Source organism: Chiloscyllium punctatum, chromosome 10 (genome assembly GCF_047496795.1).
Source record: "Chiloscyllium punctatum isolate Juve2018m chromosome 10, sChiPun1.3, whole genome shotgun sequence".
Classification (NCBI taxonomy): domain Eukaryota; kingdom Metazoa; phylum Chordata; class Chondrichthyes; order Orectolobiformes; family Hemiscylliidae; genus Chiloscyllium; species Chiloscyllium punctatum.
Genome location: NC_092748.1, coordinates 34,604,025 through 34,629,857, shown reverse-complemented (window position 1 = coordinate 34,629,857; position 25,833 = coordinate 34,604,025). Strand labels below are relative to the sequence as shown.

Genomic DNA, 25,833 nt, shown 5'->3' with positions numbered 1-25,833 from the left:
TGGATCGATTAGAGAGACAGTTAGACACAATGAGGAATTTCCAAGAGCAAGGGAATGTGATGGACAGCAATTATAGGAAGAGAGAAAGGTTGCAGATACAGTCACATAGATGGGTTAACTCCAGGAAAGGTAAGAGAGGTAGTCAGGTAGTGCAGGTATCTTCTGTGGCTATCCCCATTTCAAACAAGTATGTTGTTTTGGAAAATGTTGGGGGCGATGGATTTTCAGGGGAATGTAGCATGAACAGCCAAGTTTCTGGCATTGAGACTGGCTCTAATGCAATGAGGGGTACTTCAGGTTCCAAGACATCAACTGTGTTAGGGGACTCTAGTCTGAGGCACAGACAGATGTTTCTGTGCCCAGCAGCGAAAAATCAGAACGGTGCGTTGATTCCTTGATGTCAGGATCAACGATGTCTCAGAGGGGGAAGAGGGAACCAGCAGATCATCATATACATTGGAATCAATGACACAGGAAGGGAAAAGGATGGGATTCTGAAGGGAGAATGTAGAGAGAGTTAGGCAGGAATTTAAAAAGGAGATGCTTGAGAGTATTAATATCAGGACTACTCCCAGTGCTGCGAGCTAGTGAGGACAGGAATAGGACGATAGAGCAGATGAAAGCATGGTTGAGGAGCTGGTGTATCAGAGATGGATTCACATTTTTGGATCATTGGAATCTTTTCTGGGGTAGAAGGAAGGAGGTTCTGAAACTTGAAAGGATTCAGAAAAGATTTACACAGATGTTACCAGGGTTGGAGGATCTGAGCTACAGGGGGAGGCTGAACAGGCTGGGGCTGTTTTCCCTGGAGCGCCGGAGACTGAGAGGTGACCTTATAGAAGATTATAAAATTATGAGGGGCATGGATAGGGTAAATAGACAAAGTATCTTCCCTGGGGTGGGGGAGTCCAGAACTAGAGGGCATAGGTTTAGGGTGAGAGGGGAAAGATATAGAAGAGACCTATTGGGCAACCTTTTCTTGCAGAGGGTGGTACATGTATGGAATGAGCTGGCAGAAGTAGTGGAGGGTAGTACAATTGCAACTTTTGAAAGTTATCTGGCTGGGTATAGCTCTGAAACCCAATTCCTCTACCAATAAAAGCTAACACACTGCCCGCCTTCTTAACAACCTAGGTGGCAACCTTCAGGGACTATACACATGAATGCTATAGTAAGCTAACGGGGTTTAGCACTACTGTCTCAGTGCCAGGGACACAGGTTTGATTCCAGCCTTGGGCGACTGTGTGTAGTTTGCACAATCCCCCCAGTGTGTGTGGGTGTCCACCAGGTGCTCCGGTTTCCTACCTCAGTCCAAAGATGGAGGCTAGGTAGATTGGCCATGCTAAATTTACCATAGTGTTCAGGGGTGTGTAGGCTAGGTGCATTAGTGAGGGGGAATGTAGAGTTAATGGGAGGGGAATGTGTGTGGTTAGGATACTCTTCGGAGGGTCGGTATGGACTGGAGGGGTCAAATGGCCTGTTTCCACATGTAGGGATTCTATAAAATACAGGCCAAATTTGGGATTGTTCTGATCTAGCTGAATCGATGCTGTATGATGTAAGCCACTTAGCTTCATATCAAACATGATGTTCACTCAACTTTACCACACATTCCTTCACGATAGTAGTACCTTGCAGTAATGCTGGAATTATGTGGCAATCTAACAAAGACTTGACATTATTTTCTGTGCCCATTGCAAGACTTCCTAAAACTACTGCACATTCGGTTTTAAGTTCCACAGTTGAAGTCTCTTGTTGTAGTAGGTAAAGTAATCTGCAAAAAAGAAAAAAAAAAAAAAGAGTATTTCAACATGTATTTAAATTCAAATTGAAGTCAAAAACATTGTTCAATTCATATCTACAGTTACTCAAGCAGATTTCTCTAACTGGCCAGATATAACTTCTTTAGAACCAACAGGCACTTACAGGGAAATGGTAGGGTAGTAGAGAATGTCACTGAACCAGTAATTCAGAGACCCAGGCTAATGGTCAAGGCACTTTGGTCCAAATTCTACCAGGACAGCAGGTGGCATTTTAATTTAAATAATAAAATCCATAATTGGAAGCTAGTAATTGTGACCATGAAACTATCAATTGTTATTAAAACCCATCCTTCAGGTCCTTACTTGGCCTACCTAATGTGACTCTCGATCTAAGCATTGGTTAACTCTTGACTGTCAAGGACAATTAATGACAGACAACAAACACAAATGCCCAAATTCCAGAGGTATAAAAATCCTGCAAACATTAATACTTTCCTTTGGCCAAAACGTAAACCAAGAATTGAAATCATAGAATACAGTTGTATATTTACCCCTTATATGACCAGTGGTCACAAAAACTGTGGTCCATATTTCATTTAATAACTGTTTCAGATTAATTAATTAAACTAAACTAATTTGTCAGATTCCACAATCAGATGTAAAATGTTGACATTCATGGCATTTAACATTTGTAAAAGAATCCTAATACAACCAACATACAATACACCAGAATGAAAATATCAAACTTTGCTAATTAACACGGTCTATTTCTCTTGATTAAAACTCACATCACAAATGAAACAGCAATTCAAGTTTTACAAAATTCCCACTTTGCCATATTACTTAGCTTGCTTAATGCAACATTTTGAAAATGTTTTATCCCTCTGCACAAATGACAGCAGAAACTCAATTAAAAGTTGTGTTTCTAAGATTTAAGCTTATCAAAACAGAAAAGGGGGAGGTCTACATTTACATGCACTGGATTTGGAAAAGGTGAAACTCACCACCTCTTAGCACTTTGCTGTTGGAGAGTTGCTGTTTGTCACCCATGCCATACCCTCAAAAATAATACAAGGTGTCAAACAGCTGCCTTCAATGGTATGCTAGTCTATGAATCTATCCAGGAGATCTAAACCAGGGCAACTTTGATTTCAACATGGAGTGAGTGGTAAGCACAAAGACTTTGGTCTTAGGTGAGATCAGTCATTACTCTAGTATATATGGCAGTTGATACTGATGCTAGAAGTAGAAGGCTTCCTCTATGCCAAAAACTATTAGTAACACAGGTTGAATTTCAGCAAAGAACCCTCTTTTTTACTCAACTCTTACTACATAACCCCCACAGAAAGCGAAAAGGATTGTGAGAGGATAATTCGAAAGTGTCCCTTCTTCAAATCTTTATTTCTAAGTTGAATGATCAACCTGCCCCAAATCAATCCATGCTCTGGAATTATGAAGCCTTATACACACACAAGGACTTATTCCTAATATTACCAAGTTATCGAGTTAAAATACTTCCATACCTTAGTAGTGGTGAATATTAGCAGTTTAAGATATTGAGAGTGAAACGAGAAAAGGTCCAGATAAACTACTCCAACCAGTTAATGAATCAAGACAGAGCCTAAATGTTGCGAGTCAAAATGGTCGAAATCCTGGAGTACCCTTCCCAAGGACATTATGGGTCAACCTACAGCACATGAACTGCGGTGGTTCAACAAGGCGCTCATCACTACCTCAAGTACAACTAAGGAAGGAGAATAAATGCTGGGCAGCCAGCAACACCCACATCCCACAAATTCATCAAAGCATTAGCATAAAATTGCAACCAGGCCCTTAAGGTTTAAGGTTGGGAAACAACTCCACATGCAAATAAAAAACACTGTCATTTTGGAACTCTTTTCCTAACTGACAGACTTTACAATGAATGGCGCACTTCTGAAGGATAGCAATGTTGTATTGTAGGAAAGGTAGTAGTAAATTTGCACAGAGCAAATACGCCTAAGTAGCAATATGTTAATGAATAGATAATCTGCTTCTGTGATGATGATTCAAGCATTAAATATTAGTTTAGCAACCAGGATAACTGCTTGCTCTTCTTCCAAGTAATGCCAAGGGAGGACTTAAAGACAATGAAAGGGGAGACAAGGATGCTGATTAACAGCTCCTCTGAAAGATGGCATCTCTAACAGTGCAGCACTCCATCCATTCTGCACCAGTTGTCAACCAAGATTATCATAATCAAATTGCAGATTAGAACATGGAATTTACAACTTTTTGACTCAAAGGTGAGTGCACTACAAACTGGACCATGACCAAGCTCTGTTTCTTCCTCTCATGCCTTCCCAACCAGTACCTTTCCACCAACCCCCTCATCCACCTGGCTGAACTAGTCTCCCCCTCAATAACTTCTCCTTCCAATCCTCCCACTTCCTCCAAACCAAAGGAGTAGCTGTGGGGACCCGCATGGGACCCAGCTATGCCTGCCTGTTTGTTGGATACATGGAACAGTGCATCTTCTACAGTTATACAGATACCACCCCAACCTGTTCCTCCGCTACATCGATGACTCTATCAGCGCCGCCTCTTGCTCCCATGAGGAGGTTGAACAGTTCATCAACTTTACCAACAACTTCCACTCCGATCTCAAATTCACCTGCACCATCTCGGACATCTCCCTCCCTTTCCTGGACCTCTCCATCACTGTTTCCGGTGACCGACAAACCACAGACATCTACTACAAGCTCACTGACTCCCACAGCTACCTCGACTACACCTCCTCCCACCATACCTCCTGCAAAAACGTCATCCCTTATTCCCAAATCCTCCGCCTATGCTGCATCTGTTCCCAGGATGACCAATTCCACCCGAGACAGTCCCAGATGGCCTCCTCCTTTCGTGATTGTAACTTCCCTTCCCACATGGTTGACGATGCCCTCCAGCGCATCTCCTCCACTTCACAAAACTGCCCTCGAACCCCACACCTCCCAACGCAACAAGGACAAAACACTCTGGTCCTCACCTTCCACCCCACCAAGCTCCGCATACATCGCATTACCCTCCGCCACTTCCGCCAACTCCAAACGGATCCCACCACCAATGATATATTTCCCTTCCTACCCCTATCAGCGTTCTTGAGACACCATTCCCTCGTGAGGTCCCCACCCTTCACCAGCCCACACCCCATTCCTGGCATCTTTCCTTGCCACTGCAGGAAGTGCAAAACCTGCACCCACATCTCTGTCCAAGGCCCCAAGGGATCCTTCCACATTCAACAGAAATTTACTTGTACCTCTCCCAATGTCATCAACTGCATCTGTTGCGGTCTCCTCAGGGAGACAGGATGCCTTAAGGATCGTTTCAGAGAACATCCTCTGGGACATCCGTATCCACCAACCCCACCGCCCCATGGCTGAAAACTTCAACTCCCCCTCTCACTCAGTGAAGGACATGCAGGTCTTGGGCCTCCTCCACTGCCAAACTACTAACACCAGACGCCTGGAGGAAGAACGCCTCATATTCCGCCTTGGGACCCTGCAACCATGCAGGATAAGTGTGGATTCCAACAGCGTCCTCATTTCTATTCCTTACATATTAACCCAGTCCCAAGCTTCCAACTCAGCACCACCCTCCGAACCGGTCCATCACTACCCCCATTTGACCTATCACCTTCATCCACCTATCTCTCTCAGCTACCTTCCCCCCCCCCCTCTCTCCCCCACCCCCATCCCCATCATCTCTCAGCCCCAACCCGCAAGACTCATTTCAGATGAAGGGCTTATACCCGAAATGTTGATTCTCCTCGGATGTTGCCTGACCTGCTGAGCTTTCCCATGACTAACCCAGATCAGTAAAAGTTTGTAACAGTCTTCTGCAATTGGTCACTAATGTTGGGTAAAATCCTAATTTTGAATGATTCTGTTGATCAAATGTATTAAAGGGATAATGGGCAAAAGTGGGTATAATGGAGTTAGCTTCTAGATCAACCGTGTTCACTAAATGATAGAAGGGGCTACAGGACTGTTCCTGTATTTATGATTCCACTATGGAAAAAAATTAAACTGTTACAATACCTTGGTACTGCTCCCAGGACAATCAGATTAGCTTTTTGTTTGTTATTTCCAATAACAGCATTCTTCATGTCACTGCCAAAATAAAAATGAAGCACAAACACAAAACGATTACTGAAAACAAAGTGCTTTGATAGTTTAGCACTTCATTCAAATGTAAAAGATTTTGTTTCCAGAACTGATGTACCTGGATACTCTACCCTCAATAATCAGTAGACCCACTAACTAGCAACCAAACCAAAAACAGTTGACCACCTGGAAACCCCATCAATCCTAATTCATTTTAAATGGCTACCTCTGCTTCAAGGTGACAATATCCTATGCAGTGCTTGGTCAACTTCCTAGAATTTTTTTTAATATAACAAGGTCCCTCCAATACACTTTGTTGAGTTAACATTGTAAATTCTCAGCTTCTCTTACATTTCAAGGAAGTAACTTAAGACTGCTCAAAACAGGAGGGCAAAAAGGGGACATGAGATAGCTTTGGCAAATTGGATTCTCCTTAATTCTAAGGGTTTTTACAAATACATTAAGGACAAAAGGGTAACTCAGGATAGAATAGGGCCCCTCAAAAGATCAGAAAGGCGGCCTTTGTGTGGAACCACAGAAAATGAGGGAAATAATATTTGAGTATTTTGCATCAGTATTTTACTGTGGAAAAGAACATGGAAGATACAAAATGTAGGGAAATGGTGACATCTTGAAAAATGCCCATATTACAGAGGAGGAAGTGCTGGATGCCTTGAAACGGTTAAAAGTGGATAAATCCCCAGGACCTAATCAGGTGTACCCTAGAACTCTGTGGGAAGCTAGGGAAGTGATTGCTGGGCCTCTTGCTGAGATATTTGTATCAATAGTCACAGGTGAGGTGCCAGAAGACTGGAGGTTGGCTAACGTGGTGCCACTGTTTAAGAAATGTGATAAGGACAAGCCAGGGAACTATAGACCGGTGAGCCTGACATTGGTGGTGGGTAGATTGTTGGAGGGAACCCTGAGGGACAGGATGTACATGTATTTGGAAAGGCAAGGACTGATAGTCAACATGGCTTTGTGCGTGGGAAATCATGTCTCACAAACTTGATTGAGTTTTTTGAAGGAGTAACAAAGAGGATTGATGAGGACAGAGCGGTAGATGTGCTCTATATGGACTTCAGTAAGGCGTTCGACAAGGTTCTTCATGGGAGACTGGTTAGCAAGGTTAGATCTTACGGAATACAGGGAAAACTAGCCAGTTGAATATAGAACCGGCTCAAAAGGTAGAAGACAGGGTGGTGGTGGAGGGTTGATTTTCAGACTGGAAGCCTGTGACCAGTGGTGTGCCACAAGGGTCGGTGTCAGGTCCACTATTTTTCGTCATTTATATAAATGATTTGGATGTGAGAATAAAGTGGTATAGTTAGTAACTTTGCAGATTACACCAAAATTGGAGGAGTAGTGGACAGTGAAGGAGGTTACCTCAGATTACAATGGGATCTTGATCAGATGGGCCAGTGGGCAGAGAAGTGGCAAATGGAGTTTAATTTAGATAAACGCGAGGTACTGCATTTTGGGAAAGCAAATCTTAGCAGGACTTAAACACTTAATGATAAAGGTCCTAGAGAGTGTTGCTGAACAAAGAGACCTCGGAGTTCAGGATCATATCTCCTTGAAAGTGGAGTCACAGATAGGATAATGAAGGCGGCGTTTGGTGTGGTTTCTTTTATTTGTCAGAGTATTGAGTAAAGTAGTTGGGAGGTCATGTTGTGGTTGTACAGGACATTGGTTATTGGAATATAACATGCAATTCTGGTCTCCTTCCTATTGGACAGATGTTGTGAAATTTGAAAGGGTTCAGAAAAGATTTACTAGGATGTTGCCAGGATGAAGGATTTGAGTTATAAGGAGAAGCTGAACAGGCTGGGGCTGTTTTCCCTGGAGCATTGGAGGCTGAGGGCTGCCCTAAGAGGTTTACAACATCATGAGGGGCATGGATAGGATAAATAAACAAAGTCTTTTCCCTGGGGTGGGGGTGCCCAGAACTAGAGGGCATAGGTTTGGGTGACAGGGGAAAGATATAAAAGAGACCTAAGGGGCAACTTTTTCACGCAGAAGGCTGTACATATATGGAATGAGCTGCAAGAGGAAGTGGTGGAGGCTGGTACAACTGCAACATTTAAAAGGCATTTGGATGGGTATATGAATAGGAAGGGTTTGGAGGGATATGGGCTGGGTGCTGGCAGGTGGGATTAGATTGGGTTGGGATATCTGGTCGACATGGACAGGTTGGACCAAAAGGTCTATTTCCATGCTGTATATCTCATATTACCCTAAAACAAGCCAAATCAAAAAAGTATATAGCAGTGAAATTTGCTCTAACACTCCAACTCTTTTGAAGTGACAACTTCAGTCACTATTTAGAAGCCTAACTATAATATTACATACATTTATGAATAATCATTGAGATCATTGTTCAAATATGGTTCACTTAGTACTTTAAACCATAAGCATGTCGAATTTTTTTTTAAATCACAGAATTATGGTTTTCAATTAAAGTTCATAAATGCTTTTATAACAACTTCCGTACATCCAGTTACACAGAGAACAAAGTATCTTTAATTGCTCTTTCATTCCTAGAATAAAAAAACTTGCAAATATTTATTAACTTCATTAACTGTCGTCTTCAGGCTGATTAGAGACTCAAGACCCTGTAATCTGAAAATTGCAATGAACTTTAGATAAGGATCAGGAGAGATGGAATGCTTATTCTCATACAGTACTTACATAACACCTTGCAACACCTTCTGGGGGTCAGGATCAAAGAGCCGGTCAACATAATGACGACTGCTGGCTGTAACTTCCTAAACAGAATGAAGTGCTTAAATTAATAATTGCACTTTTCACTAATAGCATTCCTGTTGTTAGCAACCAAAAAAAATCATCAAGATTAACCTCACGAGTAGCATTAATCTTCTACCCAAAATGCATGAGGTTCTGAGTTATTTATTATATAATGATTCAAAACCAAGAAAAACTATAAAGACAAAGTGCATCATTTTAAAAATAAAACTATTCTTTTCTAAACACCAGAAGCTGTTGTCACAGATACGGCTAATTTCAAATGGAAAATGCCTTACACAAAATAATGGTAGTTTTCCTTCTGTACATTTATTTAGCAAATATCTACCCTTCAGTGCAAACCCCATCTTTTGACATCTTACTCTTTCAATGTTTTCAATTCTGGCCTTGAATTTATCATACAGGACATTTATTGCCTCTTCTAAATTTCTGTCCAGTAACTGTTCATGGTAATCGAACTTCAAAATTATTCCCGAGAAAGTTGACTTGTGTGCCAGGTGCCAGACCATAAGTTCTCAAGAACACGATGTAGTTTTCCTTTTGTCACATTGTCTCTTGTTGGACTTGATTTTTTTCTGACATATGGAGCTTATTCTGACAGGTAAACTATGGATTGAGAAAAGCTATCAATGCTGCTGGCATTTGCATGATGTCTATTTATCCATGGTAAACAGCACTTTAGCAGAAACAAAGCAGCACACACAACAATCAAAATGTATTACCATGTTGCTAAGAAACACATGAAGATTAAAGAGCATGTGCACCATATAGCACTGAGGTTATACGCCCAATGACAGTCTCTAACTCTCACTTATGAATCAAAGTGACAATTAGCACCATATGGATTCTAATTTACCAGACGGTTAGTGAATATTTTTTATTGGACAGAACTACACTCTACCTCTGCATTAAATAAATATATTAATACTGTCAAAGCTATGGCCTCAGATTTCAAATATTAAATGTCCAAATTTCAAAAGTACTTGTTATCGTAATATAATGGTTCCAAACAAAAAAGTCTTATCCCACAGTGCTAGTATTTAAGACAAGAATCTAGTTTGAATGTGTACACGAGTCATCACAGTAGCAATTACTAAAGTGGATTTCTCATATACTGTATTAGTGAAGAGCATGAAAAAGGACTTGATGCAAATTCCTAAAATAGTTTATTACAAATAACCTACACTTATAGGCAGTCAACATAATATACCAGCACAAGGTACTTAAAACCACATAACGCTTTACAACACCTTCTGGGGGTCAGGATCAAAGAGCCGGTCAACATAATGACGACTGCTGGTTACAACTTCCTAAAAGAATTAAGTGCTTAAATTAATAACTGCACTTTTCACTCATAGCATTACTGTTGTTAGTAACCAAAAAAAACTAATGTTAATCTCATGGGTAGCATGAATCAACTACCCAAAATGCATGAGGTTCTGAGTTGTTCATTATATTAAAAAGTTCAAAACCAAGAAAAACTATAAATACAATAGTTTTATTTTTAAAATGATGCAAGAAAGCATCACAGAAGCAATACAAAACAAAACATGGCACCAACATGTCTTCGGAGACATTAAGGCAGATGACCAAAACTAGGTCAAAAAAGTATATTGTTTTTCTAAATATTTAAAATCTATGAAAGACAAAAAGGGTAAAATGGTGCAAAAAGGAAAGAGCTTAGGGCCTGGGCAGCTGAAGGCACAGGAACTAAAAGATATAACATTTAAAACAGAGTTTGCTGAAAAGGCTAGAATGTTTTTTTAAATTCACTCACGGGATGTGAGTACCATTGGCTGAGCCAGCATTTGTTGCCCACCCCTGGTTTCCCTTGAGAAGGTAATAAAGAAATGGTTTCTTGAACCTCTGCGGTCCATTTGGTGTAGAGAGAGAGAGAGAGAGAGAGAGAGAGAGAGAGAGAGAGAGAGAGAGAGAGAGGGAGAGAGAGAGAGAGAGAGAGAGAGAGAGGGAGAGAGAGAGAGAGAGAACCAAGACGATATCTCAGAGGGTTTTAAGGATGACGGAGGTGTCAGAGGGGCTAAGGACATGGTAACTGAATAATGCTGCTAACTGAATTATTTTAATTCACTTGATTTCATTTAGCACAGTCACCAGTAGGATTCTTATTCAAAACTGAAGGTCATACAAATATTGCAGAAAGTTGGCTCTATAGACAATAAAAGATAAACAATTTTGTAATGATACTCTAGTTCAGTGGAAAAAACAATATCTTGATTAAGCCGGAAAGACTTAGTGGCAAACCAGGCTCCTGACTCATGAGAAGCCAGTTATCTGTTGTAGTTTTATAGATATATAAATCCAGCTGTTATACAGAGAACCTAGCAATCCAAACCCCACAGTTATAATCATTTCTGTAATCCATGAATTTCGCCTAGCTTTACTTCTTAGGTTTCTCCAACTTCTCCTGAATTCTCAAATACTAAAGGCAAACATGCTAAACAAGAGAATGAAAAATAACCCTTTCAAGCAAAATTCAACATCCACAACGCACATCTTCCTTCCACTCTTATTTTGACAAGAATAATTAAATCAGTCAAATCTAATGGCAACAGTTACTTTAAAAGAAAATCAAATTTTATCACATAAACTGGCATGTGCTGAAAACAATTTGAATTCTATCCAAGTCAATTTGACAGAAATCTCAAGTGAATTTAGCCAACATCATTTGAAATGTACGTAAAACCCACAACACCTGATATGCCCATAATGCTGCAGCATTATGACTGAATCAGTTCAAACTTCTGACAGGTATTTCTAGTTCATAACCAAATGGCTGACAAGTTCATAACCAGATCCTGAACAGCATCATTGTTGCAGCAGCAGGAAAATCTGGAGAAAACCTGCCCTCATCTGACCACTGTCATTCTGGATATTGAAATTTGATCAGGCTAGAAAAAGATGGGAAAAAAGTATTACATTACAGGCAGATGCAGTTTGTTGAGAATAAGTCAATTGTTAAACAATTCCTGACTGCTTCCTTTATGGCCACGTTTGACACTTTCCAATGGCTTATTTTGTCAGCATTTCTTCCGCAACTTAAGGTGGTTGCAATTAATTTGTGTGACGGCAACGTTGCAGCATTAATCCTTAGTCCAGATTCAACCCAAACACGAGAATGGATGGAGTTCTGCCAGATGAACACAATCCAAACTGAGGGAATACGACAGATTTAAGATGTCTCGAGACCATCCCAATATAAGTGGGCCATTTTAAATTTAATCTATTTCATTTAGATGTCTAGGAAGTATTCACTGCATTCTAGAAATATTTAAAGTTTACTGAAGGAAGATCTAGCGACAAGACACAAACTTCACTTTCACAGGGTAACGAGGACAAGGGAGGGGTGTGAGGCACCATCAGAAAAATTCCCTCTAAATTGAATTATTTCCAATTTATTTTTTCTTCCTCTTTCCCCATTTACTTAAATACAGGTATACAAAACAATAAGCTCATAAATAATAAAACTAAAATAAACATCATGCCAAATGAACAGGTACAGCCTTGTTTGAGTATACCCATATCTTCTGTTTGCAATATCAAGTTTCCAGAATCCATGATATTTTTCTTTAGGTTGAGTGTTCAATTCCTTCCACTTCACTTTCAGAAATGCTCACCTTTAAGTAGTTCTGTTCTCCACTCCAACAAGGTTGCCATTTTATCCTGGTACAGTCCATCTTTATTACTTTCCGTGCTCCTTCTCACACTTGATTAGGTAGCTAGTAAAAACTGACTTTCACAGCCATACCCTTTTCCTCGGCATCTGTTATGAAGCACTACATACGAATTCTGACTTGAATTCTACTTATGCAGTTTAGATCCATGCATGATCTCCATACATTGCACTCTTAACATTTCTACAATTAATATTGAACAATGACTTTCTCAGACAGCAAGGACTAGTAAGGTTTCTGTTCTATCCATTCACTGCTCTGCACACATTTGTTGTTTCTTTATTGACACCTTTGCTCTGCAACAGCATCCTTTTAAGACTTAAATCTTAACATCTTTCAGTTCTGAGGAAAAAGCATCAACCTAAACATTAACTCAATTTCACTGGTTCCAGACCTGAGAACTTCCAGTCTTTTTTGTTTGTATTACAGAACTAAGTTGATACATTTAGATTCTGTAAATTACTCCAAAACTGAAGACAATTATTATCCACAGCCAGCAGAAACAAGTAAGAATTAGGATGTTTTGTCTAGAGTGTAAAATGTTAAGCAGTGATTTGTTCAAAGTATTCAAGCCATCATGGGGGATTAGGCTAAGTCAGGAGTGCCAAGCAATCATCAGCTCCAACAAGAGAATCTACATTGCCCCTTGACATTCAAAGACAAGGTCATCATTGCATCCCCGCACAAATCAATATCCTGAGAGTTAACAATGAGTAGAAATTAAACTTAATTAGGGTTGTTGTGGCACAGTTGTAGTATCCCTATGCCAGCAAGGCTGGGTTCAAGTCCCACTTATTGCCGACATGAGTCATAAACAGGTGGGTCTTAAACCCAGCCTTACTGGCTCAGGGATAGGGATAAACATCCATAAACAGGTTAATGAAATTATATCTGTAAATACTATCGCTCCAAGAACGAGTCAAAGACTAGGAAACCTGCAACAATTAGCTCACCTCATGACTCCTCACACCTTGTACACTACCTACATGGCACAAATCTCCCTACTTGCCTGGATCAGCACAACTCTAACACTCATGAAGCTTGACACCATCCAAGCTGAAGCAGTCAGCTTGCTTGGCACATCTACAAACATTCACTCCCTCCACCATCACTGAAATACAGGAGCAGCTGCATGTACCATCTGCAGGAGACACTGCAGAAATTCACCTAGGTTCCTTCAACAGCACCTTCCAAAGCCATGACTAATATCATCAACAAGGACAAGGGCAGTAAACGCATGGCAACACCACCACCACTGGCAAGTTTCCCTTCAGGCCACTCACCACCCTGACTTGGAAATAGATAGTCATTCCTTCAGTGTCGCTGAAGGAAATTTCAGAGTCCCTCCCAAACAGCATTGTGGTTCTATCTACACCAAATAAGAGTGCAGCATTTCAAGAAAGCAGCTCAACAACACATTCAAAAGGGTGGACAATCAATGCTGACCCAGCCAGTGACACTGACATCCCATGAATGAGCTTTTTAAAGAAAAAATTCTTAATGAGTCTAAAATTGAGAAATGTGGGATAAAAATCAGATCCAGTCAGTCAATTTGGAAATTAAATTATAAATATTTCTACATACAATGGTAGAAGCTTCAAATTCCTTTATACAAGTGATAGTAGATCTAATATCTATTTTAGAAGTGAAGGATAGACTTTTCTGACAAAATGTCACTGATCTGAAACATCAACTCTGTTTCTCTTTACAAATACTGCCATCAACCTTTAAGCATGTTCTGTCTAAGCAGTGTGATTGCACAACCACTGCAAGAGTCCACGTATGGTAATTGTCATGTCAATGCCATTCACAACAATGATTTCTGGTTTCAGAAGTCATTGCCATGATCAAATTTGACAGGAAATGTAGGCTACTGTTCCTGCTAAAAAAAAAACCCAGAAAATTCTGGAAATAATTTCAGATTTCCAGAAAACAAAAAATGTTTTACTTTTGAATTGAGAAATATTTTTCTGCATGATTAGTGATGCATGAAATGCTTTGTCACAGGGAAAGGGCAAGGCAGAGACCATCACATCTTTTAATGAGAATCTGTACAAAAACTTAATAAACAGAGCTAGTTATACGAAAAGTGTAGGGCAAGGGGAATTTGTCTTGGATTGCTACAATAATAAAACAGACATTTTGTGCTCAAAAAAAATACTACCAATATAACCTCAACAGCAATCTTTGAATCCTTTACAGTAATGCTCAGATCCAAAAGAGAAGCTCTGATCAGTCTCTGGATATCCATTTATATGGGATACCAGGGAATTTACTTCAACTATGCCCTAGTTGTTGTAAGATGAAAGGTTGCAAATGGTATGAGCATTTTCATAGTTTGTCTCCTCAAAATTCATTGGTGTTTATCATAGCTACAGAATCACAATCTCATGGAATGATATAAAACAGGTGACATCCATTTGGTACATTGTGGCTTTACTGGCCCTTTGAAAGAGCTTTCCACTTTGTTCAATTCCTCTGCCTTTACCTTGGAAGCATACAAATCTGAATGTACGTCAAAAAATCTAAATACTACAAAATTTCAGTAGGTTTTAAATATATACAATAGCATTCAGGAAAAGCTATTTCATATCACTGTACTGAATTACAAAAATTTCAATTTCCTAAACATAAATTTTATTTCAATTATTAAGGGATGTGGCTGTTGCTAACTGGATCAGCATTTAATGTTCATCCATACTTTCCTTTCAGATGGTGGTGATCTACCTCCTTGAGCCGCTGCAGTCCAGTCGGCATATATACATCCACAGTGCCATGAGAGAAGGGGTTCCAGGATTTTCACCAATCAACACTTACGGAACAGCAATGTATTTCCAATATAAATGGTAAATGCCTTAGAGACAAACTTGCAGGTGGTCTTCTCATGCATTTGTCCTTCTAAGAGATAGTGGTTTTGGAAGGTGCTGTTCATGAAGTCCTGGTAAATTTCTACTGTGCATCTTGAAGTTGGTGCATGCTGCCACTACAGACTGTCAGCCGTGGACAGAATTATTTATTTGTGGCTGCGATGCAAATCCGATGGGTTGCACTGTCCTCAATAGTCTCACATTCTTGCATCCTTTTCAAGTTGCATTCATCCCAGAAAAGTATGGGAAATTCCATCACACTCTTGACAACGTGCCTAGTGAGTCAACAAGATTTGAAGAGTCAGGAAGCAAGGTACTCAATGCAAAATTCCTGCCTCTGACCTGGTCTTGAAAACACAGTATTTACATGGTAAGTCCAGTTTAGTTTCTGGTCAATGGTAACTCTCAGAATGTTGATAGTGGGGAAATTCAGCATCTACAAAGTTACTGAATATCAAGGGGTGGTGTAATATTCTCTCTTGTCGGAAATGGTTATTATCCGACAATTATGTTGCACAAACACCAATTGTCACTTGTCAACTCAAATGTAAAGAGCCTGCATTTGGACACAGTTTGCTTCCGTATGTGAGAAGTTGTGTGCAATGTTTAGCACTATTCAATCAGCAGCATACATCTCCACTTTGACTTAATGATGGATGGGTGGACAGTGATGAACAACAGCTGGCAGCTGATGATGTTCGAGGCCAGGATAATATCCTGAGGAAGGAAAGGCTCCTGTGGTACAGTCATGAAGTCCCTACCTCTGGACCAGGAGGTCCAGGTTCAAGTACTATCTGCTCCAGAGATGTGTAATAACATCTCTGAATAGGTTGATTAAAAAAAATCTACCCTAAGAAACGCTTGCAGAAGTGCATTGGAGTCAAAATGACTGACCTCCCAAAACCACAACCATTTTCCTTTGTGCTTAAGTATAACTACAACCAGCAGACTATTTGTCCCCTCCATTTCCATTGACATTAGTTATACTAGTCCTCCTTGATATCACACATTATCAAGTGCCAGTTTGCTGTCAAGAACAGTTACTCTCAGATCACCTCTGGAATTCAGCTCTCCGGTCAATATTTGAACTAAGGCCATAATGAGGTGAGGCGTTGAGTAGCCTGACAGAACCCAAAATGAGCATCAGCAAGCTGGTCATTGCTAAGCAAGAGCTACGTGATAACACTATTGATGACCCCTTCCATCACTTTACTGATTAGCAAGAGGACATGCCTGGGAAATCTTTGACATCGTTGGGTAGATGTTAGTGTTGTAGATATAATGGAACAGCTTTGGAACTTTGCGTGGTGGTACAGAAAGTTCTAAAGAACATGGCTTCATTAATATTACTGGGGTCTATAGCCTGTGCAACAGTCACTGCCTTCAGTCTTTTCTTGATCCGATAAGGAGCGAAATAAATTGGCTGAAGACTGACATCTGCTATGCTAAAGACCTCTGGAGGATGCGGAGGGACGATCCACTCGATGCTTTGATAAAGATTATTACAATTGCTTCAGCCTTACCTTTTGACTGATCCATTGGGAACCCCTATCATTGAGGATGGGGATATTTGCACATCCTTTGAGTGAATTGTTAAGTTGTCCACCACCATTCAAGACTGGATTTGGAAGGACCGCAGAGCGTAGATCTAACTTGTTGGTTGTAGAATCATCTAGCCCTATCTATCATTTGCTGCTTATGCTGTAGGCACACAAGTAATTAATCCTGTGCTGTAGCTTCAACAAGTTGATACCTCACTTTTAGGCATACCTGGTACTGCTCCTGGCATGACCTCCTGCATTGTTCATTGATCATCTGGCTTAATGGTAATGGTGGCAAAGGGGCTACGTCATAAGATAGCAAATTGTGTTCAACTACAATTCTGTTGCTGCTGATAGCAGCTCATGAATACTCTGTCGAGTTGCTAGAACTGTACCCAGTATATCTCATGTGGCACCGTGACAGTGTCACACAGTTGATGGAGTGTGTGCTGAATGTGAAGCTGGGATTGCGCAGCAGTTACTTTAACCAATATTATAATGTATAGGTGCATCTGCAACAGGCAAACTGGTGAGGATGAGCTCAAGTATGTTTTTCCCTTTTGTTGGTTCCCTCCACATCTGCTGCAGATTCAGTCTGATAGCTTTGCCTTTTTTAGGGCTTGACGAGTTTGGTCAGTAGTGATGCTGCTGAGCCAGTTTTGTTATGAACATGGAAGTCCACTATCCCCCTATACCTGCCATAGTACTGAATATTGCCAGCATTTTCTGCTTTTATTTTCCCATTTTCCAAGTCATGTTTAGCACCATGCAATACCTATTCATGAGTCGTCATGAGGACCAGAGTTAACGTTGAGGACTCAGAGGGAAACCCCCTCCTGATTGTATACCATTGTGCCATCACAACTGCTGGGCTTGTCCTGCTAGTGATACAGAACATTCCCATGATAGTGATGGTGTTTATCTGGGACAGTGTGTAAGGTATAATTCTGAGTGTATGATTATGTCAGTCTTGCTTGACTAATCAATGAGACAGCTCCCCCATTATTGAGAGGAGCTGTCAGACGTTGAGTAGATCAAAGCTGCAGGTCAACAGGGCTGAGTTTGCTGTCGTCATTTCTCCCCTCTGCATAAAATAACAATCAGCTGATTTAACTTACTGTTTTCAAGTGATAAAGTGTCTGCCAAAGTATTTTTAAAATAAAGGCCATGTGGTGTTAAAATAACAGGAATTTATACAGGGTGCTAAAAGTAACAGATTAAACCTGGTGGAATTGTAATTATTCAACTTGATTTACAAATTATAAACAAAGTTTAAAATGCTAGGTTACAAACAGCGCAAAAGCTAAAAGTAATGACAGTAATTCAGTCAGAATTCACTGTGCCTTACATTTTCAGAGAAATTAAAATTTTCAGTGCTGGGCTAAATACAAAGCATGAAACAAGGTAAGGCAATTCAATCATTCAAACATTTTTTTCATAAATCAGTTCCAATACCAATCACCCAATACACAAAAATCTCTGAAGGGAGAGTGCAAAGATACTCCTTGCCAAAAATTAATGCAAAGAAAATTCTGGCCTCATTTTGCAAGTTTTATTTCCTCAGCAACAAGCATATTCTTAGCCTTCGATCATTTACAATTGCACTTAATCTTTAAGAGAAAGTTGAGAGCTTTGACAAATGCATTTAAAATTATGAAGAGTCCAGCAGTAGATAGATGGCAACTGCTTCATTGGCAGAAGTTTCAAGAACCAGAGAAGACATGTTTATGATAATTGACAAAAAGAATCATGCGGCAAAACATTTTTTGTGCGTTCAGAATCTACGGTGCACTTGAGTGTGTGGTGGAAGAAGATTCAATTCTAGTTTTCAAAAGTGAAATGGAAATACAGTCAAAGAGAAAAGATTTGCAGGACCAGTGGAACAGGCAGGGGAGTTGGACCAGCCAAGTTTCTCTTTCAGAGAGCCAGAACAGACACAGTAGGCCAAATGGACTCTTGTTTTTATCTTTCTGTAATATGACTATTGTTAGATTTAGGTGGGATTGGTTCCATGATTGTTTAAAGTGGTATTCCATGACTCTGCCAGGTTATTGTCAATTTTACAGAAAATAATTTACAACTGACCAGATGTACACAATACCACACACTGTTTTATATTTGGCAGTCCACTTTACTATAAAAGTAACAGCTATGCAAATAATATGCTATATTCAATTTGTACTGATTTACTTTTGATATACAAACGCGGTATTTGTATACATGAGCACTTTGGTCTCAAATCACAATTTAATTAGCCAAGGAACAGTAGTAATGTCATTTATCTATTTAAAGATATTGTAGTGCCAGATCTTTTCTAGCTAGACTATATTCTGCTAAAACTAATTACAAAGAAATGCATTGCTCTGATACTTCCAATCACCATGCAAATGCTGGTTGAACTACAGAATAATATCTTACCCTTTAGTAAATATTAATGAGATGAAAGAATAAATATCATGTATTAGTAGCACTTGCATCTAACACATCATTGTATTACATTTTAAACCTCAACCAAATTCTCGGTGAAACTTGATGAAAAACATTTCTGTGAATTATCACATTTTTGTCACACCTACAGAGAAAAGATGCCTCTCATACTCTCCAAAAGTAATCAAAAACAAATTGGCATGCTCCTAGCAGTATATAGTGCAACAATCATTGACTTTTTTAGTTCTCTATTCCACTGTCCCTTTTTCTTACCTTCATTGTTACACTCAGTGTTCCACTTTATTGCTGTTCTGTAGTGAGAAAATCAAGAAACTGCAAAATTAAGTGACAATGACCACCAAAAGAGATCTTTAAAATCTGCACTGGAAAACAGCATGCTCTTTAATTTTAGAAATAGCACCTCAAGAATTCAATAAGAACTAGTAAATTGAATAAACAGAGCTAATATATCTAAGATGTAAACATTAGGTTTTAAGCATGAAGAATTACCAACATGTTTTGCATTATCTACACAACTGAAAGTGGTGAAATCTTGTACTGATCAGTCTGGAAAGAACTCTACAATCATTCTAAATTAGAATTCAAAGCAGGCTCAGTGAGATGGAACAAGTTAGATTGTGTATTCTCTGGAAAGTGACTGATACATGCTACAACTGGGGCTAGCTGAGAAAAAAAGCAGATTGGAATCAGGTCCCCCTACTCCAATTAGCAATTTCATAAAGAACTTCAACTAAACAATAGCTTATTTTATATATATATTATTCTTTAGTTCCTACATTAAAAAGTACATGTTCTAGTGTGTTAGAACTGCAATGTATAATCACAGTTCCAGGACAAAAAGTTGAAAGTTCCAACATCATTACAGTAAAAATTACATTTGCTTTCAATGGGAAAATAGCAGATAAACACTGATCATTGCATTTTTATGCCTGAATGTTCTGAGAAAAACTTGTGTTTGTGATTTTAACAATATTGATTAAAATACAATCAGTGAGATTTTGGATAAAGAGAAAAAAAAATCAATGATTGAGAAGGAAGAGAGCTAGTACTTTTTCTCTATTATAGTCAAAATAACAACGCAACCAGAACATTTCAAAAGGAGTTAATGCAACTAACAATGAGATATGCAAGTAAACGTAGCCCCTCTTATCAGTATCTGACAATTCCATAGTTGAAATGTATCATTGTAATATTGTACATTAATTAGTCTTTGAATATTATAGCAAATTCAAAGAGCTATGGATCAACATGAACAAGATATAAATTGCTTTTCTCAACACTGTTCTCCCCCCTTTACTGGAGACGTTGAGCCTTAAGGTGGACATGACATCTTCCCCAAATGGCCATTACTTAGGAGGGTGCCTTGATTACAGAATTATCTAAACTCAGAAAGCCATTTAACCTGTCATGGCTGCACCAACTCACTGAGTAAGCAAGTCAGAGATAGAATATTCAACTGCAATTATACCCAAGGCCGTTGCTTGGGGTGCAATTGTAGGTCACTTTCTATTTTCTAATCTCAAGATATTGAGGACAATTAAAGAAAATAAATACAAAAAAAACTGCATCAATATTCAAATCTCTCTGTTGCACAGTTTAAATAGTTTATAAGAGTTCAGGCTGAACATGTTCCCAATGTGGGTAGGCAAGGATAGACTCCAGAAAAAGAAGTTAGGTCACAGTGTTCCTAAAACTTGGGCTTCCAAGACTCCAAAACAGGGTAGCAATTGAGTGATACTCATCTTACACTACGCAACAGGCAAATGCATCACTCCAAAGTGCATTTTGCCACCAGCAAACAAGTGACAAGGATAAATCTCAAAAAGCTAAATGTTCATGATATAATTTATTTTTGCTGACACATACTGAAATGCTCACAAAAAACTATAAACTCGCCACTAAAATCACACATACGGAATAATTTAAATGGCAGTCCATCACTATAGTGTCACTTTAATATAAGTTGATAAATCAAATACTATAAATAACCAATTCTCCCAACTACAGAAGCACAAATATGTTAAACTACAATTAAAAAAATTTATATAATGTTGTTCAGGCTATATAATATACAGCTGCCCTAACGTAACAAAATGTCACAGGTGCTTCACAGAGATCTTGTAAAACAAAAATAAGACACCAAGTCACATGTTGGAACCACAACTACTCATGTCATACAATAACAATCTTATCAAAAGGAACCAAGGACACTGCTACTACGTTTGCAGGTGACACAAAGGTAAATGGAGGGATAGGGTACTGTTGAGGAAGTGGGGAGGCTGCAGAAGAACTTGGACAGGCTGAGAGAGGAGGTAAACAAGTTGCAGATGGAATACAAGGTGGAAGGGTGGGAGTTATGCACTTTCGTAGGAAGAATTGAGGCCTAGACTATTTTCTAAACAGGGTAAAAACAATGACTGCAGATGCTGGAAACCAGATTCTGGATTAGTGGTGCTAGAAGAGCACAGCAGTTCAGGCAGCATCCGAGGAGCAGTAAAATCGACGTTTCGGGCAAAAGCCCTTCATCAGGAATAAAGGCAGAGAGCCTGAAGGGTGGAGAGGAAAGGCTTCAGAAATCTGAAGCACAGAGGGACTTGGGAGTTCTGATTCAGGATTCTCTGAAGGGTAACACACAAATTCATTTGGCAGTTAGGAAGGGAAATGCAATGTTAGCATTCATTTCAAGATGGTGAGAATACAAGGGCAGAGATGCTGAGGCTGTATAAGGTTCTGGTCAGCCTGCATTTGGAATATTATGGGCAGATTTGGACCTTAATATAAGGAAGGATGTGCATGCATTGGGTCGAGAGGAGATTCACAAGAATGATCTCAGGGATAAAGGGCTTGTCATATAGTTGAGGATTCTGGATCTGTGCTTGACAGAGTTTTAGCAAATGAGAGGCCCAAATAGAGCAGACATAGTGAAAATGTTTCACAGTGGGAAAGACTAGGTCCCAGAGGGCACAGCCTTAGAGTGAAGGAACAATCATTTAGAACAGTGATGGGGAGGAATTTCTCTAACCAGAGGGTAGTGAAGGAGGCCTGCAGAAGGTTATGCAGGCCAAGTCTTTCACTCTATTTCTTTTTATTCATTCAGGAGATGACAGCATTGCTGGCTAGAACAGCATTTATTGCCCATCCCTAAATGCCCAGAGGGTGGTTAAGAATCAACCATATTTCTGTAGGTCTGTAGTCACCTGTAGACCAGACTAAGTAAGGATGGCAGTTTCTTTCTCTAAAAGACATTAGTGAGCCGGATGGGTTTTCTCCAACAATCGGCAATGATTTCACGGTCATCACAATCTCCTAGCTCCAGATTTCTATTGGAGTCAAATTCCACCATCTGTCATTGTGGGATATGAACTCAAGTATCTAAAACTTTAGCTTGGCTCTGGTTTAACAGTCCAACGATAATACCAACAGACCACTACCTTCCCTATTTAAGACAGAGTTAGATAGGCTCTTGATTAGTATAGGGATTAAAAGGAGGGAGCAAAAGAAGGGGGTTGAGATATTTATCAGCCAGGATCAACAGGCAGAACAGACCCATGGGCCAAATAGCTTAATTCTGTTCCTATATCTTATGGTCTTAGGGCATATTGGACATATGACCGAAAGCTTGTTGATGAGGTGGATCTTAAGGAATGCCTGAAAAGGAGGAAAACAAGAGGTTTGAAACTATAGAATGGTCACAGCACAGAAGATGTTTGTCTATGCTGACTCCATAATGAATTCAATAGCTGAGGATGTTGGCATTATCACAAATACAAAGCAAATAAATTTGTGGATGCGCTATAGACCAAAATTAGAGAAGCACAGATATCCAGGAGAACGGGAGGACTACAGATATAAGGGGCCAAGTCATTAAAAGATTTGAAAACAAGGATGAAAACGTTAAAAATCAAGTCTTTTCTGAATCTGGAGGCAATAAATATATGGATGACAGTATTAGCAGTACAAAAGCCAAAGTGAGGCGTTAGATGATGTTATGTAGATAGAAGTAAGTCTTAATGATGCAGAGCTACTTGTTGACAGGACATTTTGTGGCTACATGACAATGTTGCATTATTAAACCTCAAAATAACAGGGCAGTAGATAGGGAGTAAAGTATATAGCATCACCCAAAGACAACAGATTACTTCATTGTTTCCAATATTTAACTGGGGAAGACTTCTCCTCACCCAGTGCTACATATGAGACAAGCAATCTGACAATTTACAGAGGTGCTCGTGAAATACAGAAAGATACTATCAGTGTACACATATGCAAAGGTGATACAGTTTCAGATGTTTTAGTTGAGATAGTATTCAAATGTGAATTAAAAGTAGGCCAAAGATAAATTCCTTGGGGCGGGTTGGGAAGATGAAGCATGGAGGAGGGAGAGATGGACAGCAGGTGTAACTGTGCAGAAATAGGGAGAGAAGTCAATGATCGCAATTCTTTGACTGCAGCAAACTAAAACAAGAAGATTGATTAGGGTAGAGTGGTGGAAGTGATCTTTATGTACTTCAGTAAGGCATTTTGGGAGACTGATTAGCAAGGTTAGATCTCATGGAATGCAGGGAGAACTAGCCAATTGGATACAGAACTGGCTCAAGGGTAGAAGACAGAGGGTGGTGGTGGAGCGCTGTTTTTCAGACTGGAGGCCTGTGACCAGTGGAGTGCCACAAAGAGTGGTGCTGGGTCCACTACTTTTCATCATTTATATAAATCATTTGGATGCAAGCATAAGAGGTATAGTAAGTAAGTTTGCAGATGACACCAAAATTGGAGGTTACCTCAGATTACAACAGAATCTTGATCAGATGGGCCAATGGCAATGGGCTGAGAAATGGGAGATGGGGTTTAGTTTAGATAAATGCGAGGTACTGCATTTTGGGAAAGCAAATTTTAACACGTCTTATTCACTTAATGGTAAGGTCCTAGGGAGTGTTGATGAACAAAGAGATCTTGGAGTGCAGGTTCATAGCTCCTTGAAAGCAGAGTCACAAGTATATAGGATAGTAAAGGTATGCTTTCCTTTATTGGTCAGATATGGAGCACAGGAATTGGGAGGTCATGTTGCGGATGTACAGGACATTGGTTAGGCCACGTTTAGAATATTGTGTGCAACCCTGGTCTTCTTTCTATCGGAAATATGCTGTGAAACATGAAAGGATTCAGAAAAGATTTACAAGGATGTTGCCAGGGTTGGAGCATTTGAGCTATAGGAAGTGGTTGAATAGGCTGGGGCTGTTTTCCCTGGAGCGTCGGAGGCTGAGGGGTGACCTTATCAAGGTTTATAAAATCATGAGGGGCAAGGATAGGATAAACAGACAAAGTCTCTTCCCAGGGGTGAGAGAGTCCAGAACTCGTGGGCATATGTTTACGGTGAGAGAGGAAAGATATAAAAGAGACCTAAGGGGCAGCTTTTTCACACAGAGGGTGGTACATGTATGGAATGAGCTGTCAGAGAAGCGGTGGCAGCTGGTACAATTGCAACATTTAAAAGGCATCTGGATGGGTATATGAATAGGAAGGGTTTGGAGGGATATGGGCCAGGTGTTGGCAAGTGGGACTAGATTGGGTTGGGATATCTGGTCGGCATGGACAAGTTGGACCAAAGGGTCTGCTTCCGTGCTATACATCTCTATGACTGATCAGGTTCCTGAGAACTCTGTGGGAAGCTAGAGAAGTGATTGCTGGGCCTCTTGCTGAGATATTTGTATCATCGATCGTCACAGGTCAGAGACTGGATGGGCCAAAGACTGGAGATTGGCAAATGGTGCCACTGTTTAAGAAATATGGTAAAGACAAGCTAGGGAACTATAGACTGGTAACCCTGACCTCAGTGGTGGGCAAGTTGTTGGAGGGAATCCTGAGGGACAGGATGTACATGTATTTGGAAAGGCAAGGGCTGATTAGGGATAGTCAACATGGCTTTGTGCGTGGGAAATCATGTCTCACAAACTTGATTGAGTTTTTTGAAGAAGTAACAAAGAGGATTGATGAGGGAAGGGCGGTAGATGCGCTCTATATGGAGTTCAGTCAGGCGTTCGACAAGGTTCGTCATAGGAGACTGGTTAGCGAGGTTAGATCTTACAGAATACAGGGAGAACTAGCCATTTGAATATAAAACTGGCTCAAAGGTAGAAGACAGAGGATGGTGGTGGAGGGTTGTTTTTCAGACTGGAGGCCTGTGACAAGTGGAGTGCCACAAGGACCGGTGCTGGGTTCTCTACTTTTTGTCATTTACATAAATGATTTGGATGCGAGCAGAAGAGTTACAGTTACTAAGTTTACAGACAACACCAAAATTGGAGGTGTGGTGGACAGCGAAGAGGGTTACCTCAGATTAGAACAGGATCTGGACCAGATGGGCCAATGGGCTGAGAAGTGGCAGATGGAGTTTAATTCAGATAAGTGCGAGGTGCTGCATTTTGGGACAGCAAATCTTAGCAGGATTTATACGCTTAATGGCAAGGTCCTAGGGAGTGTTGCTGAACAAAGAGACCTTGGAGCGAAAGTGGAGTCACAGGTAGATAGGATAGTGAAGGCGGCGTTTGGTATGCTTTCCTTTATTGGTCAGAGTATTGAGTACAGGAGTTGGGAGGTCATGTTGCGGCTGTACAGGACATTGG

The 25,833-nt window shown here is 40.1% G+C and overlaps 1 protein-coding gene across 6 annotated transcripts in view; it reads right to left on the bottom strand.

The window, feature by feature from the left end:
- Window positions 1-25,833, bottom strand: part of armc8 (armadillo repeat containing 8) — a 113,051-nt gene that overhangs the window by 83,788 nt on the left and 3,430 nt on the right. For 4 of the 6 annotated variants that reach the window (XM_072578892.1, XM_072578893.1, XM_072578891.1 and 1 more), the window contains exons 2-5: window positions 19,466-19,503; window positions 8,591-8,667; window positions 5,834-5,905; window positions 1,632-1,774 (exon numbers count right to left, since the gene is read on the bottom strand). In XM_072578892.1, the coding sequence (XP_072434993.1) occupies window positions 1,632-1,774; window positions 5,834-5,905; window positions 8,591-8,667; window positions 19,466-19,471 (298 nt within the window). In that variant the 5' untranslated portion in view covers window positions 19,472-19,503. The remainder of the gene's footprint in view (window positions 1-1,631; window positions 1,775-5,833; window positions 5,906-8,590; window positions 8,668-19,465; window positions 19,504-25,833) is intronic. The other 2 variants (XM_072578890.1, XM_072578889.1) reach the window with 1 other exon arrangement.